This window comes from Dromiciops gliroides, chromosome 3 (genome assembly GCF_019393635.1).
Source record: "Dromiciops gliroides isolate mDroGli1 chromosome 3, mDroGli1.pri, whole genome shotgun sequence".
In the NCBI taxonomy this organism is placed as follows: Eukaryota; Metazoa; Chordata; class Mammalia; order Microbiotheria; family Microbiotheriidae; genus Dromiciops; species Dromiciops gliroides.
Window position 1 is genome coordinate 499,409,294 of NC_057863.1, and position 18,984 is coordinate 499,428,277.

The window sequence follows — 18,984 nt, forward strand, 5'->3', positions numbered from 1 at the left end:
TATAAAATAAGCCCACACAAATAATCAGCATTAGGATATAAAATAATGTGATGTTTAAAATCTTAATTGTGGTCGCCAAAACTTAAAAGGCTTCAGTACCAGTCTTTGGGCATTAAACATTTATTAGAACATACAGATATTTACAAAGAGTTCAGAAGGTTATGAAAAAGAAGTCCTACCTAGCCTAGAGTTCCAGCTTGGTTGGGTTCTTCCTGAAGTCCTCTTCCATAAGCCTGCTTTAATCAGGAACTCCTCAATGAGCCTGTCTTAATCAGGAACTCCTTCACCAGCCTGTCTTAATCAGGAACTCCTTCACCAGCCTGTTTTAATCAGGAATTCCTTCCAAGCTGTTTGTGGAAGCTTTTTTATAGATCTGGAACAGAGGCGGTCCTTACACACTGCTTCAAGGTGATTGGTTGGCGTCATCCAAATCCATTGTCTTTGAAGGTGTTCTCAAGTTGAGTTCACAGTCTAGTTTCTGAGAACAATACCTTCTTAAGAGATAGCCAGGTGTGATTACAATCCAATTAACTTGAAGTAGGCTTAATCAGCAGTCAATTACTCTCACTTGATTCAATCAGTCTTGATTAATCTCCAGGTGGGTCTTTGAGTATCTGCTAAATCCCATTATTTCATCACTTCCCCCCCTCTGTTTCTTCTAGGAACAGGTGTTCCTTGATGAAACCGTAAAAAAAATAATTAAGTCTTTGGAAGTCTTTTCTCAGTTCTCTTGTCTTCTTGGAGTGGTAAGATGTCATCAGGAGGAAGCTGGATTCTGTTCTGGAAAGCTGGATTCTTCTTCTTTAACTGTTTGAATTGCTGGATTTTTTACTAAACCTTAGCATAACATTGTCACTGATCAAATTTAATACATTCCATTATATTCCCTCCTTTATATAATAGAGGGTTGAGGTAGTTATGCAGTCTATAACACTTCTTACCACCATGTGTCTGGATCAAAGCCAAATTTAGTAATGTATTCATGACACCTGAAAATGTTATGGAAAGGTTATCATACCACATCTCATGGTTTTGAGACATCCAGTAATTGTGCTAGGCCACAGGTGGATGTATTCTGACCATGCTATCAGACTTAGTGAAAGAAAAAGAAAACTTTTAGAAGGGAGAGAGGAAGAAACTGGACTGTGTCCAGCAATTGTACTCTATATAGTTGCCATCATAAGCAAACCATAGACTTACATGTACCCGTCTCTTCTCCTGTTGTACATATATTCTCTACAGGGCCTATATCAAACTCATTGTAAGAGTAGTTAGTCTCTGAGATGATAAGTTTCCATAATTCATAAATCTCATATTAATTTTACCAAAGACAGTATGATGGCAAAAATGCATGTTATGCTGCATAACTGATGATGTACTTGTAATATATACAATAATTCCAAACCACAATATACATAGTCACAATGACATGTAAATGATAAATGAATGTAAATGACTGATAATATTAGACATTATTACATAATCTTCTTTTAGCAAGTAAACACATTATCTTATACATGAATTCTCTAGTACATGTTGACAGTAATGGATACTTAAAGTGATAAACAATTCATCAAAAAGAAATAAGACTCAATATTCAATATGTCCATTGATAAATCAAGCAATAGGTTTTAAACATAATACCATAAACAGACTCATTAAACTCATGGTTCAAAAAACAAACAAAAAAACCAATTTACCTGCAGAAGGAAAAGCTTGTTAAGGTTAAAGTATTTAAGGAGTCAGAATTTGAGGTATGCCACATTGTTTTATCTATGTTCCATTCCTCCCCTTTGTCTTGTCAATCCTGTGTCCCCCTTTGAGGGAGACCTTGGTTACCATTATTCTGGTACTGCCTTTCTGTATTCCTCTGATAGGGTCTATTACTGGTATTCTGATACTCTCCCGCTGTATTCCTCTGAAAAGATCTATTTCTATTTTGATTTTGCCTGTAATTCGAATTTCTTCTCCAAGTCCTACATTCCCTCAATGTATGCCCTTCCTTATGACAGTAACAACACACCTTAGTGCCCTTATTCCAGTGTTCACAATAACCCTATAGAAATCATCAGCGTTTCTGTATATTAGCAACACAACTCAACAGGAAGAGATAGTAAAAAAAAATTCCATTTAAAATAACTATAGCCAGTATAACATACTTGGGAGTCTACCTGCCAAGGCACACACAGGAGCAAAATGAACACAGTTACAAAACACTTTTCATAAAACTAAAGGTAGATCTAAACAGTTGGAGAAATATTAACTACTCCTGGATAGACCAAGCCAATATCATTAAAATGTCAATACTACCTAAATTAATTTACTTATTCAGTGCTAGTCTAAACTACCAAAAAGGCATTTTATAGAGCTAGAAAAATAATAATTTTCTACAGTTATGCCTTAACAAAATTTATCTGAAGAAACAAAAGGTCAAGAATATCAAGGAAATCAGTGAAAAGAAAAGTGAAAGAAGGTGGTTTAGTAGTACCAGATTTCAAACTACACTATAAAATGACAACCATCAAAACAATCTGATACTTGATAAGAAATAGAGTAATCAGTAATAAGGTACAGAAGTAAATACAGTGAATACAGTAAATGCAGTAACCTAGTGTTTGGTAAATGCAGAGATCCCAGCTATTGGGGCAAAGAAGTCACCATTCAACAAAAACTTCTCAGAAAACTGGAAAGCAGTCTGGCAGACGCTAGGTATGGACCAACCTCTTACACTGTATACTAAAATAAGGTTAAAATGTGTTCATTATTTAAACATAAAAAGTGATGTAAGTAAAATTGGGGGACCATGGAAAAATTTACCTCTCAGCTCTATGGATAAGGAAAGAGTTCATGACCAAGTAAGGGATGGAGAGATCATGGGAGGTAAAATGGATAATTCTCATTACATTAAATTGAAATTTTTTTTTTGTACAAACAAAACCATATGCATCCAAAATCAGAAGGAAAGCCAGAAACTGAGAAAAAAATTTACAGCAAGTTTCTCTGATAAAAGTCTCATTTCTCAAATATATCTAGAGAACTGAGCCAAATTTACAATAGTAAGAGCCCTTCCCCAGTTGATAAATGGTCAAAGGATAGGAACAGGAAGTTTTCAGAAGATGAAATCAAAGCTATTAAGTCATTTGAAAAAATGTTCTAAACCACTTATAATTAGAGAAATGCAAATTAAAACAACTCTGAAGTACTACCTCATACCCATCAGATTGGCTAACATGATGGAAAAGGAAAATGACAGATACTAGAGGGGATGTGGAAAAATAGAGACATTAATGCATTGTTGTTAGAGTTTTCCATTGATTCAGCCATTCTGAAGAATTTGGAACTGTGCCAAAGGGCTACAAAACTGAGCAGTACCCTCTTACCCAGCATATTTCACAAAGGGGAAAAAAAGAGGCAAAGGACCCTTATGTATAAAACTATTCATAGTAGCTCCTTTTGTAGTGGCAAAGAATTGGAAACATTATCTATCAATTAGGGAATGGCTGAATAAGTTGTGGTATATAATTATGATGGAATATTTTTGTGCTATAAGAAATGACAAAATAGATGATTTTAGAAAAACCTGAGATTTCTTTGAACTGATGTAGAAATGAGTGAAACCAAGAGAAAATTGTATACAGTAACATTAATATTGTAACAATGACTATGAATGATTTAGTTACTCTGATCAGTATAGTGAACCACAACACTACCAGAAAACTCATGATGATAATATCTACCTCCACAGAGAAAACTAATGGACTCTGAGTACAGATTGAAGCATATTTTCTTTCACTTTGTTTTTCTTGCTTTTCTTTCCCCCTGCCACAGCATAGGTAATACGGAAATTAAAAAGAAATCATGCTTCATGGAGGTTAGAAAAAATAAAGAGATGACATTTTCGTTTGAACTTCATTTGTATTGTTTTTTGAATTTGTTCTTTTTTTGTTTTGTTTTGTTTTTTTTTGAGGCAATTGAGGTTAAGTGACTTGCCCAGGGTCACACAGCCATTAAGTGTCAAGTGTCTGAGGCCAGATTTGAACTCAGGTCCTCCTGACTCCAGGGCTGGTCCTCTATCCACTGCACCATCTAGCTGGCCCCTTGAATTTGTTCTTAACTATTGATTAGTGTTTAAGCCTATTTTTTCCCCATTTAACACATTTATTTTCTCTTTCCCCTCTTTTCCCATAAACAACACAAGAGAAAGAAAAAACTTATAAAATAGGCATAGTCAAATTAAGTAATTTCTTCACTGGCCATATTCAAAATCTGTATCTTATTCGACATTTTGAGTCTATCACTTTTTTTATCAGGTGGTTATGTGCTTTCTCCTCAATTTTTAGGAATTGTGGTTTGTCAGTGGCATTAATCAGAGTTACAAAGTCTTTCAAAGTTATTTTACTTAATATTTTTGTCATTATATAGATGGTTCTGGTTTTCCTCACTTCACTGTTTCTGGAATTTTTCTCATTTTCTTTTGAAACTAACCATTTTGTCACTTCCTCCCATATAATATTTCTTTATATTCATATGCCATAATTTATTTTTCAGTTCCCTAATAAATGGCTTGCACCTTAGTTTCCACTTTTTGGCTATTATGAAAAAAGCTTCTGAAATTATTTTTGTGCATATAATCACTTTCTTTTTTCTTTGATCTCTTTGGGGAAGGAGCTTAGTAGTAGAATCACTGATTCAAAGGGTATACAAGTAGTGTTTTGCATTTCTCTAATTATTAGTGTTTTAGAACTTTTTTTCACATGATTATTGAGAGCTTGCATTTCTTTAATTGATATTTGCATGAAATTTCCCTTCCTCTTCCTGTTGGTTTTAGTAGCATCAGAAATACTGATGGTTTAAGTAGATTAATTTTGTATTCTGCTATTTTGATTAAATTGCTATTAGAATTTGGATTAACTTTTTCTTGTTTAACTAGAGTTATGTAGTCTGTCATATTTTCTGCAAAAGATATAATCTTGTTTCTTCTTCCTACAGTTATGCCTTTTAATTCTTTTTGTTGTATTTGAACTCTTGTCCTTCACTTTCCATTCTGCTCTTCTCTCCTGTGCATCAAGTGCTGGCTGTTTCCATGCGTGTCAGAATCTTTCAGGTATAGTGTGTTTCAAGACTTTCCAGGATAACTTAGTTCTGTGGCTGCAAACTTTCACAACCCTTAAGGTGTGTGGACTGATCACTGCCAACTTGGTATAAAATCTGCTGTGTTGCTGGCTCCAGTCCTTATATATGGCCCAGCTGCTTGATTGTCATGGAGTTTCATCTGGGTCTTCAGGTTACTGTGATTTTTTTGTGTGATTGACTGTCCTAGCTAGGACTTCTTAGTTGGAACACTTCAATCTTCGGGTTTAAAGATAACTTCCAGGGGCACCTAGGTGGTGCAGAGTGATTAAAGCACTGGCCCTGGATTCAGGAGGACCCGAGTTCAAATTCGACTTCAGACACTTGACACAAGCTGTGTGACTCTGGGCAAGTCACTTAACCCCACTTGCCTCACCCTGTCCCCCCACCCCACCCCCCCAAAAGAAGAAGAAGAAGAAGAAGAAGAAGAAGAAGAAGAAGAAGAAGAAGGGTGACTTTCAGGCATCCTTGGCTGTCCTGAGATTTGCTCACTGCAGCACTTAGAGGCTGTGGTTGCTGGAAAACTTTCCTGAGCTGTGGTTGCCTTACCTAGGCTCTTCTGCTTAGGTCCCCTACAAGGTTGTAACTGTCCTCCTTTTGCTGACCTATGCTGCATGAAGGTACTCATTTTAGTTTTTAAATCTTTTTTTTTTTTGTTTTTGCTGAGGCAATTAGGGTTAAGTGACTTGCTCCAGGTCACACAGCTAGTAAGTGTCAAGTGTCTGAGGCCGTTTGAACTCAGGTCCTCCTGACTCCAGGGCCAGTGCTTTATCCACTGCGCCACCTAGCTGCCCCAGTTTTTTAAATCTTTTAATCATTATTCATTCTGGTACAGTTTTATTTAATCTTTCCTGGAGTAATTGGATTGTTGTGCTCTTTTTCCCTGCTTTTACTCTACCTTCTTTAATGAAAGACCATCCTAACTTTTTGAAAGAATAGACACTTAATCTATAACAAGGGTTGATATTTTTGGTTCTGGAATTAGGGAAGGGGGGCGGGGTTGGGAGGTTTCCCTACAAACTTTTATATTTTCTCATCTTGCTATTCTTGGGAGCCATTTAATTTAGGACAATTTTAAAGGTTTTGACATTTAAAAAACTGACCAATCCAAAACTGACCAATGGATAAATATAGTGGCAATAAAATATGTGAAATATCCTTTGAAACTTTTTAGGTATAAATTGTTTTTTACTCCGAGAATCAGGTGAGTGATGTTTTAAGTGATTTTTTTGCCCAGTTTATTTGCTGGTGATTTTGAGGCAGCATAAGTATCTGCATACATCTTTAATATGGAATTTTATAATTTTATGTTTTCTATTATGTGTTTCCTGACTTAAGATATCTGTAGATTTTCTTTATTCTTCTGTGGAGCATGGGATGTTGTTTCCTTTTCAGAAAGCACAGGCCCATCCTCTATAGCAACAGTCCTTAACCTTGGGTCTCAGATACTCAAGAAGGGATCTATAAACTTGGATAGGTAAACAAAGTCATTTTTGTTTGCATCTTTATTATTTATATAATTGGCTTCCTTTGAATCTGGTGTATTTTATGTTAAAGCATTATTTTGAGAAAGGGTTCCTGGGCCTCACTAGCTTGTCAGATAGGTACCTCCCAGCTCTGAGAAGAACCCAGTAACAATTATATAAATCCAACTCCTCAGGGGTTTTTCTGAGTTGAGAGGTTATTCTATCCTTTCTACTTACTCTCTGTCATGTTTGTTCACCCTCAGGTCCTTTGATCCTAACATGCTTTTTTCCTCCTTTGAAAAAAAGACTTTTCATGATGTAGTATGGCTCTCATCAGTTTAACTGTACTTTTAGGAAAATCTAAACCTAATTCTGGGGACCATGTCACGTAGAATAATAACTCCTCTGATTAGGATGGTATGGCTTCTTGGCTTATTCCATAGAATTCGTTAATGTCCTCTCTGTCTTGAGTTGATTATCAGTCATATAACAATGATTATTTGATTGAACTTATGGTAGAGATTGCAGTTAATTATCAATGCTGTGTAACAGAAACAATTGCTTCATATAGGCAAGTATTATCCTTAGTGGAGATCCTTTCCTCATATTTCCCTCAGTACTTCATACAAACACCAAGGGAAATATAAGTAAGGAAAGGACATACAAGCACTGAGGAAAATATAAGGAAAGAATCTTCATTGAGGATATTTGCTAGCTCCTGGGGATTCAAAGACAAAAAGGAAGCAGACTGTCTAAACATAGTCTTCCTTTAGACTCTGAAAATGAGGAAGAAAAGTGCTTTCTAGTTAGTCATGGAGTGCAGACAGTAAAAAGTCATGGAGCTGTGCTAGAGGAATTCAAGAAAGCCATTGTCTTTGGATAGGTTGTGAATAGCTTTATGTATGTATGATACTGGACATAATAGGAATCTAATTACAATAGATTGGCTATTTAGGAACAAGAAGACATCCTATAATGTGGAATTTACTGTATTTAGTAAAGTTACTGAAGGAGATTTGGAGTCTCAAATAATCTTGGATGTTAAGACTAAGAACAAGATTGATGCTTTTCTCACTTTTTCACCTGGGAGAGATGCTCTGAATTGGATTGTGGAATTGTCAGATTATAGGCCAGCTGGTGCCCTGACTCTTGTGCAGCAGCAACAGGCCCTCCCAGATTATTCAGAATGACCTTTGTGCTGGTGGTTCTTCATCAGTTTCTTCACTATTCAGGGATCCTAGGGCAATTTTTGGTAGGCAGATAAGCTGTAATTTCTTGCTTCTGCCACCATAATTTACTTTTGGGAATCTATGGATATTTCATTTGTTAAAGGAGGGAGAAAAGGTAGTAGGGAAGAATCTAGATCACTGTATGGCTGATATAGAGTATTTGTTATCCTCGGTACAGAGATAGTAGCTTCCCTTTATTGCTTGGCTAGAGTCTGTGAGACATTTTATCTGTGTATCTCCTAGACTCACGGGCATACTTTGCTTAGGTGGCAATTATCTGTGAAGCTACAGCTCAGCAGAGTTGGATAAAGGGCTTCACAGCACAGGAATGGAAAGTTAACAAACGGAAAAAGCAAAGGCAGAAGTACCTTTAAGTTTGACCTGGGTTTAAATTACTTCACTCTCTAGTCAGACTCCCGACTTTAACCCACACTGTAGAGGTGTAATAAATGTACCCACTGAGTGAATACTCAAGGCTTTTGATCAGCATTTAATATCCAGAGATAACTTGGCATCTATCATCTGGATTAGTAAGTAAGTACAGAGGGCTCTGGGAAACAGTTCTATTACAGAGGACAACTGGGCCTTTTATAGAAACTAGTATCTGTGGTTTTTATGGTGGCAATGGAAACTACTTTGGAACCAGCAATTTTTCCAAACCAGTTATTGAGATTATTAAACAGGGCATAAACTGGTAAAAAAAAAAAAACTTCCTGAACTGATTGACAGCTTTGGTCACAAATCTTGGTTTCTAGTAAAAACACCACTTAGAATACTTGGAGCTAGTAGATGAAACCTAGAAAAAGTTCTGATGAAGCAAGAGTATATTTTCATAGGAAGGAAAGCAAGCAGAATGCTTTGATTTTTAAATAAAGCCAGTCAGAATGCTGGTTTTCTCATTTTGGACTGTGAAGATCCAGTGTGTCCTAATCCACGTTTGTTTAGTTGCATTTAGTCATCCCACCAATTTTTTGGTGTTCCAGAAATGTTCAGTAATAATTAATGGGTATTAGTACTACAAATTGAAGATTATGTAAATGTGAACACTACTCCCGTGGCATACTGATTTAAATGATTTCTAATGTTCTTTTTCTCATTTATATTTGGTCTTAGTCAAAAGCCAGTAGCTTTTACTTTTTTTTCCCCTTTCTTTCTTTTTTATTTTTTGGCTTAACATAAGGATTCTTAACCTTTTTGTATGTCATTGACCCCTTTGGCAGTCCTGTGAAACTTATGGACTCCTCAGAATAAATGAATGTTTTTAAATAAAGTAAAAATTCATAGGATTACAAAGCATACTAGTTTATATGGAAAAATAATTATTAATTTTTTAAAAAAAAGATTCATGAACTTCAGGTTAAAAATATTTACCTGAGGAAAATCATACATGACAATTGCCATTGAAGGAAAGGAAGATTGTATATGATACCAGAGGGCTTATTGTGCAGTGTGTGCCAAGAAGATAGAAATCGTTCCTGTCAGTTTTGATTCTCTTTCAGTTTGAGTAGTTTGTATAATGATGTTTGCCTCAGGAGAACTTGTTTGTGATAGCAGAGGAGTATTGAAAGAATGTTTCTTAAAAATGTCTCTATTTTAATCCTATTAACCTGAATCGTTGAGAAAATGGAGCGTTATTAAATAATGCTCTTAATTAGCAAAAATGACCTTCAGTTGGACTTTCCTTTTTATTATCTAGGCCACAAAGCCTAAGGCAGTGGGAGTGTTAAATGGGTGTCACAGGTAATGTAGTCATATTTCAGGCCCAATGAGTGTTCTGGATGTGATTTCCTGTCTTTACCAACTGTAATTAAACTAATATGTAGTTGACTGTGACTAGGCATGAACAGCAAATACCGATCACTTGCATTTTAGCCACACACCTGAATACATGCAAATACAGTATAGATGAACAACTAAGGCTTTGGTTTTCTTGACTATAGACTTGAAGGTTTAAATTTTCTCAAGGATGGAAACAGAAAGTGAGAATAGTACTTCTGGAGATGACAGTGTCTTTTGGTTAGACTCAGAGGTGATCCAATTGACTGATAGTGACTTGGAAGAGAAGGAAATGGATTTCAGGTAACTCTTAATGACTTGATTTGATTCCTCTGCCTTTCAGTTAGGGTATCTTTCTTTTATTTAACACAAAGTTTTGGGTTGAGCAGGTCTAGTTTCTAGTTGCTTTTTGCCCTATGGCTCTTTTCATTCCACAACTTGCCCTAGAGCTTGTAAAATGCATTTTAAATGACTTGTTAGAACACTAGGAAGGAAAGGTGTTAGACAGGTTTTGCACCTTCATTTCAGGTATTTCTAGTGGAGACTTATAAAAACCTACTACTTCCCTTATCTGATTGGCATCTCTACTGTGCATTTTTCTTCCTCTAAATATGTTCTTTTTTGAATATGTTCGTAGTTGACTTTTTATGAAATGCTACATTATATATCACTGTCAACTTTTTTTTCTCTTTGGGAAAGGTTCTTTAATTCTTGGTCACTTCTTTACTTTGAACCTGAGGCTCTTTTGAGTTTTCTTTGTTTTTATTTTTCTTATTTTCTTTTCCCTCTTTCTTTCCTTTCTCTTTTCTGTTTTTGAGAGTAGGATCTTGGTATCTATAATAATGCTGATTTGCCTTGAAATTGGAAGTGAAAGTTTCTTCAAAATGACTCCTGAAAAGCTTTGAAAGTACAAACAAATTATTTAGGAAGGTTTTCTTATCCAACTTTTTAAGCACTGTCAGCATGTTATTACTTCTCATAATTTTAACTTTGAAAAGATATTTGTTCTGGCCTTTTCCATAAAGAAGCTGCTTATGAATGTAAATTAATTCTTGGGAAGAGGGAAAAAAAGTCATTTGATGAAGCTTTTCATATACTCCACCAATGCCACCTACATAGGCAATTAAACACCTTTTTATACTTTACCCATGAATTCTTGGGGGGGTGTGAATGTGCCATTATTTTTATCCTGATTTTGTCTTTATATTTTTGTTCTTCTCAACCTCTGTCTTAATGTACAATTAATTATTTTTAAGATTTAAAAAATAGCAGTGAAGAGGGAATAAATATTTTTAAACTCCTCTCTTAAGGCTCCATACTGTCTTTTTGTTATTTGTTATTTGCCATGTTTGGTTTGGAAAAATAATTTTAAATTCTGAAAGAAGAAATTAATGTTGAAAGTACTATAAAGAACATTTGTTTAATGATGAAAATTCTTCATTAATATCTTTCACTTCAGAACTCCAGAAGTAATATCATCTTTATAAGGACCCTGTGTGCTGGTATCTATTATAATCTTTCACAGTTTCATGAATTGCTGTGACCAAAAAGATTTTCCCCTCTCTTAGCCAACCTGGTAATGAGCCTTTTCTCATTTAGATTGTTCATCTGGGTAGAATCCTGCCATATAGATAGCATGATTAAGATTTTTTTGCTTTTAGTAACTTTATTTCAAGAATTTGCTTGTTATGCTGCCACTCATCCTTGATTCCCTCTCTTCCTTCCCCTGCCTCCCCATGTGTGCTGGTGGTGCCCTTCTCGAGTCGCATCATGATCAATCACATTACCACAGTCAGTCACACTGAAATATCCTTCTGGTGTAGACATGTTTGTCATCTGTGTAAATGTTACTGGGGATTTGCTAAGTAAGGAATAGAAAAGATACTATTTGCTTTTATGTTCTAGAAAACTGGTTAGTACAAGAATATTTGATTTAACTTTTTGGTAGGGAGAAGAATGTCAAAAGTTGTGGCAGGAACTTGTGGCAAATTTAGAAGTAAATCTTGGGAGCAGTTCCAACAGTATTTTAAAATCTTACTTCAGGACTCAGGGTTAACATTTCACCTACTGAAATTTATTTTTTTCTGAGTAACTGAGTTGACTTCTGTATCTTTCAGGAAATTTTTGTCTTGGTTTAACATTCTCTTTTCTCTCCTCATCTATCTCTCCCTTCCCTTCCCTTCTCCTCCCAAATGAATCTTTGGATTTTAACTTATTCTGTTTACAGTGAAGCCAACAAAAAGGAATCTTTTTAAGATTGAAGTGTTATTTTTTCCTGCCTCTTCAACAATATGACATTAGGAAATGTGTATCGGCAAGATATTCTTTCAAAACACATTCTAGCTGAAATGTTTGGGAACAAAAAAGAAATGTGGATGTTAAGGTGAAGGAGTGGATAATAGCAATTTCAGCTGTAGCTTTGATGCTGTTGAACAGGCTTGGTGTTTTATATGTTATTTTAGCAATGTAGATTTAATAATTAAAGACAAACCATATACCAAAACTTGAAAGTTTTTCTTCAAGTCACTTAGAGATATGAAGAATTTTAGAACTGGAAGGAAATAAATCTTGAAAATAGAAAGATCAATAATTTGGACCTAATATGTATAATGGTATTATAGGACTCAATTTCCTCATCTGTTTAAATGAAGATAATAATAGTACCTACCTCACAGGGTTATTGTGATGAGCAAATGAGATAATGTATGTAAAAATGCTTTGCAAACCTTAAAGCTATATAAATGCTCTCTATGGATGCTATTCTTAGGATTTGGAGCTAGAATCATGTCTATTCCATCCCCCTCTCATTTTAAAGATGGAGAAAATTAGACTCAGAGAAATGATTTACCTCAGTGTTACATAGGCAGTAAATGGAAGAGGTAGCATTTTAACTTTACACATTGTAGCAGGTGAGATACTACCAAATCTTGTCATTATTGCTGAATTTTCCAGATATTTAGCTTTACATTTATATGGGTACATATTGTTAGATTCACACCCACACATTATAATCTTTTTGAGGGCTGGTACTGTCTGATTTATCTTTGTCTTCTCATAGCTCCTACCTAGTACCTAGACACTTAATAAATGTTTGTTGAATGAATGAATGACTTTGCTTAAAAATGTAGTCAACAAAGCCAAAAGATAAAGCTTCCTACTTGAATAGCTTCTCTTCAATGGGTAACAGGTTTCAAATTTTGTTATTTTATTTTATTTTAAAGAATAGTGCTTTACCTATTGAGGTAGCATGATCAAGATAACTCAATACTGACCCTGTAACAAGAGACATAGTAAAGACCATTCCTAAATTGCAAATGACTGGTTCTAATAAATAACTGCCTCCTACTACTAGATTATTTTTTTTCCTGCTAATGTCTAGAATTACTAAAGTTTCATGAGAAAGAAAGCAAAGGCGGGGAAAAACAACCAAACAAAATCTGAAGCTTTTTAGAAGTGGAGTGGGAATGAGCCATGAAAATGAGGCACAGCTTTGGGGACTTGATCCTAGCCCCCTTCCCCAGAAATAGTTTTCCCATCACTGTCTGATAGATTTTTTTTTTAATCCATTAGGCATTTTATTTAACAATAAAAGTATCCCTATTACCTTTCTAGTCTTTACATTTTTCTGGGCAACTCACTTAACCCTGTTTGCCTCAGTTCCTTATCTGTAAAATGAGCTGGAGAAGGAAATGGCAAACTCCTCCAGATTTTTGGCATGAAAACCCCATGAATGAAAAACAACTAAACAGCAAAACCCCCACAATGCCCTTTTCCATCCAATGAACACTGGCCTCCTATTCCACGAACAAAACTCTGTCTCTGAGCATTTTCTCTGGCTGTCTCCCATGCCTGGAATGCTCTCCCTCCTTGCCTCTCTGCCTACTGTCTTCCTTGGCAGTCTCCTAGAGGAAATTTTTCTCAGCTTCTCTGAAACCTAGGGCTGTCTCTCTTAATTATTTCCTATTTATCCTGTATATAGTTTGTTTGGAAGTAATTTGCTTGTTGTCTCTCACATTTGATTGTGAGCTCTTTGAGGGCAGGGAGTGTCTTTTGTCTCTTTTTATATTCCCTGTGCTTAGCCATGTGCCAGGCACTTGGTAAGTGCTTAATAAATGTGTATTGACTGACTGACTGAGGTATATTTTAACTCAGATTTAGTGATTCTGTGGAGGGACACTGGAAAGCTATGGCCCTAGTTTCACTGGAACTTTATGAAGCATCAACTATTAAGATCTGGTGCCCTGCCAAATAATATCCCATAGGGACTCTTAACTGATAACCCAGTTCTAAGATTCTGCCTTCTTTGAGCAGTCTCCAGACACCAGTGACATTTTAGAAAATTCTGTTATCAAATGGAAAACATTACTATACGTCACACTGTAACAACTTTATTTTAAAATGTGTCCTCTAAAGACTTCTGGGAGCTATAGATATAACCATAATCTTGGAAAAATTCAAATTTCCTTGGTTTCAGGGGATAAAAGAGATTATTATTTTTCTTGGTTAATGACTACTTCCAAGTGAGTTTGGCAAGTATGCTCAATTATCTTAAAAAAAAAATCTCAGCAACCATAGAGCACAATACCATAATGTATTAAACCATATATTAAGATCACATTAATAAAACTATAAATGCCAAGTTCAGATGAATCAGATCTATATGAGGAACCAAATTTGAATGAATGAAGTTAAACCTTTGACTCATTAAAATATATGGAGCATAGGGTGATAGAACTGGAAGGAACCTTCGAGGTCATGTCATCCAATGCCCTTGTTTTTACAGATGAAGAAATTGGAGCCTGGAAAAGTTAAAGGAGTTGCTTATGGTCACACAGAGAGCCTTCATATGGCAAACAAGGGATTTTAACCTACATCTTTTGACTCCAACTCTAATGCTCATTATTTTCCCCATGGTTTGCTGATATGCTTGTTTTTTTTAATTAAAAAATTTTTTTTAAAATTTTTTTGTGGGGCAATGGGGGTTAAGTGACTTGCCCAGGGTCACACAGCTAGTAAATGTCAGTGTCTGAGGTCCATTTTGAACTCCTGAATCCAGGACCGGTGCTCTATCCACTGTGCCACCTAGCTGCCTCCCCCCCTTTTTTTCTTATGTGTGCTTTAGTGTATAGAACCTAGAACATTTAGAAATGTTCAGGGGGTTAGTATTTGAGAGATGAATTATTTTTCTTTCTAATTAGTTTTATTGAGAGCAAAGATATATTTTAAAATGTTTCATTTAAGATTCTTATCCTTCAAGTTTTTGTGTCCTATAGTAACAGGGATTTAAAGATTTCTGTAGTTATTTCCATTTCTGTTTTGTTGATCAAGTTAAATAAACTCAAATTTAGTATTAAACTTCATTCTTTCAGCAATTGTAGGTTTCATCTTGGTATAAAACAGATACTTTGAATGGGAGGAATTCTGAATAAACGCTTTGCAAGGCATATAATATATTGACAGTGGGTAGGTAGAATTCATTTTGGGTAGAGTTCATGGTGTCAGGGAAAAGAGTACTTGACTGTGGACTTAGAAAACTTGTGTTCGAGTTGTTATTCTGTTGCTAAAGTACTGTGACCTTGAGAAAATCACTTTAGTTTAGATTTAGTTTCTTATTTGTATAAAAAATTAGGGATATGGACTATTTAATCTCTTCAATTTCCAAAATTCTATGAATGTGTGATTCACTTATTTTAGCTATTCTCCAGGACTAAGATTTATTCAGTGAGAAAATAAAATTACTTCTTATTAGGGAAAGGAAGAATCTGTTAAGATTTTTCACTCATCTTATTGTTTTACATCTGCTTTTATTCCTACCATGATCCAGCTAAGCTACATCATCCATTTTAAGTTCCATTCTTTTTTTGTTTGGCTAGTATCTATACAGTGATAGCCAAAGAAGTCTAATATTCAGTTGCAGAAATCATAATTAGGAATACAAACTTGTAGCCATCTGACTTGAAGCTCAGATCTACTCTATGTACTGTCTCATCCTATTAGAATATCAGCTTTTTGAGAGTAGGAACTGTCTTGCTTTTTAAATTTTTTATCATCAACACAGAAAAGTACTTTGATTCTATATATAATAAAGATTTAATGCTCATTCATTCATTCACTGAAGTAGAGAAGAAAACTCATTTGCATAGACATATACAAAATATATACGGAATAGATCCAGTTTTTGGAGGTGGGATGGGGTGAGGCGATCACCAATGGGATATGGATTAGCAAAGGCTTCATATAGAAGATTAAACCTAAACTGAAGCTTTAGCTAAAGCAAGTGTTGTAGGAGATCTCACATTAAGATCACAGATTCCTTTGAATAAAAATTAGTAACAAAATTCATCTGGAAAAACAAAAGTTCAAGGATATCATTGGGAATCAGTGGAAAAAAAAATAAAAAAGAAGGTAGTCTAGCAGTACCAGATCTCAAATTGTACTATAAAGTGGTAATTATCAAAATATCTGGTACTGGTTAAGAAATAGAGAGGTAGATCAGTGGAATAGATAGAAACTATACTATAGTAAATGACTATAGTAATCTAGTATATGATAAACCCAAAGATCCATGCTTTTGGAACAAAAACTCATTATTTAACAAAAACTAATGGGAAAACTGGAAAACAGTGTGGAAGAAATTACATATATACCAACATCTCACACCATATATCAAAATAAGGTCAAAATGGGTACATGATTTATACATAAAGGTTAATACCATAAGAAAATTAAAGGACTATGGAATTGTCTGTCAGATTTATGGACAGGGGAAGAATTTAGGACAAAAGAAGATATAGAGAATAAAATTAAATGTAAAATACATAATTATGATTATATAGAATTTAAAAGTTTTTGCAAAAACAGAACTAATGTAACCAAGATTACAAGGTAAGTAGAAAACAGGGAAAGCATTTTTGAAACAAATATCACTGATAAAAGCCTCATTTCTCAAATATATAAAAAACTGCCTCAAATTTTTAAAAGTACAAAGGTCATTCCCCAATTGATAAATGGTCAAAGGATTTGAACAGTTTTCAGACAAAGAAATCAAAATTATCAATAATCATAAAAATGCTCTAGATCACTATTGATCAGAGAAATGCAAATTAAAACAACTTTGAGATATCACCTTACACCTATTAGAGTGGCAAATATAACAGAAACAGAAAATACTGGTTGTTGGAGGGATTGTGGGAGAATTGGGATGCTAACCCACTGTTGGTGGAGTTGTGAAAAGATCCAACCATTCTGGAGAGCAATTTGGAATTATGCCCAAAGGGCTATAGAATTGTGCATACCCTTTGATCCAGCAATACCATTACTTGGTTTATATCCCAAAGACATCCTCACAAAGAGAAAAAGACCTATTTGTACAAAAATATTTATAGTAGCTCTTTTTGTGGTGGCTAAAAATTGGAAATCAAAGGAATGCCCATTAATTGGGGAATGACTAAACAAACTGTGGTATATGATGGTGATGGAATATTACTGTGCAGTAAGAAATCACAAACAGGATAACTTCAAAAAGACCTAGAAAGGCATGTATGAAATAATGTCTTGGGAAGTGAGCAGAACCAAGAGAACACTGTACACAGAGACAACAGTATTGTTTGATTAAGAACTTTGAATGACTTGACTATTCCCAACAATACATTAATCCAAAACAATCCTCAAAGAATATTGATGAAACATACTATTCACCTCCAAAGAAAGAACTGATATTGATGGAACAGATTGAAGCATGCTTCTTTTTACATTCTTTCATTGACAAATATGATGATGTTTTGCATGATCATATATGTATAACCCATATTGGATAGTTTGCTACCTCAGGGAGGGGGGAGGGGAAGGAGGGAAAGAGGGATAAGAGATTAGAACAGAAAAATCTAAATAAAAATGTCTAATCTGGAAAAAAAAAGGGTGAGGGAGGGGTGTGCTGGGAAGGGTTCCAGAAGTATATGTGTATTTATGTACACTATATGAGTTATTTAGGTCTTATTTATATAGTAATTATATTTAAACAAATTTGTCATGTATTTATATAAATTGATATTTGTAAATTATTTATAAAAGTTATTTAAAGATTTAAAATACTAAGTTATATGTAATTGAACATATCTAGGTATATCTAAATGTACTGTAGAAAATTTACATTATATATGTCATATATGTGTATGTATATATTAAATCTGTGTTTGATATATGTATAAAATATAATTATATATCACAAATAATTTTTAAAAATGAAGTAAAAATGAATATTTAAGTTTTTCTATTTATCAGAGTGATTTGTACACATTAGACACTTAATAATTGTTTGTTTAATTCAGCCAATCATTTTGTAATCATTTATCAAGTGCCTACTATGTACTAGGTACTGTGCTAAGAGGCAAAAGATGGTCCTTACCCTCAAGTATCTTGCCATTCATTGGGGGAGACAGCATACAAACAAATATATACAAAGCAGGCTATGTACAGGATAAATAGGAAATAAGTAGTAGAGGGAAGAGGGATTGGGGAAGACATCCAGTAAAAGAAGACATTTGGGAGAGTGTTCTTGGCTTAGAGGACAGCCAGAGAAAATGCCCAGAGCTGAGAGATGGAGAGTCCTGTTAGTGGAATAGCTAGGCCAATGTCACCAGATCAAAGAGTTGCTGAGGAGATTTTAGAAGATTGGAAAGGTAGCAGGGGACTAGGTTATGAACGGCTTTGAATGCCAAACAGATCCTTTTGTATTTAATTCTAAAGGCAATTGGGAAACCACTGGACTTTATTGAGTTAAGGGGTGAGTGCCTTGGTCCTTAGATCTGATTTGATATGAGATATAAGGAAAAAGGAAGAGACTTAAGGCAGGTCTATGTCTTGTCCAAGGTTGGGCTTGGTGATACAGCCAGAAATACAATTTTTGTCTCATTTACAATTCAATTATTTTCTACTTATATCAGTTGAGGCGGAGATGTGATTTGGGTCAGTCAATTGTCAGCCCCCCCAGGCACCACCCCCCCCAGTCTAACCCCCCCCCCAGTCTACCCCCCAGGTCTATATATATCTTTCTTCTCTCCACTCCAATCTCAGGGCTTTTTGTACCCACACACCAAGCTAATCTGCCACCCAGTGCTGCGGCTGGGGCAACGCTTGAGCATCACGTGACTCAGCACAGGCTATGCCAGAGCCCGGGCCTGGACAAGCCTGGCCTCTCTTCGATAGCTCCACTCAGGGTGGAGGGAGCTGGGGGCTCATGCAGCCCACGGGACTTTCTGGCTCAGCTGAAGCAGTGGGGGAGGGGCACTATGGCCTCCCACACAGAAGAGACCCTGAGGGCCTAAGGCTTTCTAATCTCAGCCTAAAGGTAGGGTCCCCAAATCAAAATAAATTTCCACACTATC

At 35.3% G+C, this 18,984-nt stretch overlaps 1 protein-coding gene across 8 annotated transcripts in view; it reads left to right on the forward strand.

Annotated features, from left to right (window-relative positions):
* The window catches only part of ARHGAP32 (Rho GTPase activating protein 32), a 363,679-nt gene that overhangs the window by 108,593 nt on the left and 236,102 nt on the right, over nucleotides 1–18,984 (forward strand). For 5 of the 8 annotated variants that reach the window (XM_043990496.1, XM_043990502.1, XM_043990503.1 and 2 more), the window contains exon 1: nucleotides 9,704–9,904. The exons of the other annotated variants lie outside the window; for them this stretch is intronic. In XM_043990496.1, the coding sequence (XP_043846431.1) occupies nucleotides 9,792–9,904 (113 nt within the window). In that variant the 5' untranslated portion in view covers nucleotides 9,704–9,791. Of the gene's footprint in view, nucleotides 1–9,703; nucleotides 9,905–18,984 lie in introns of those variants that run through there. 8 annotated transcript variants of the gene reach the window in all.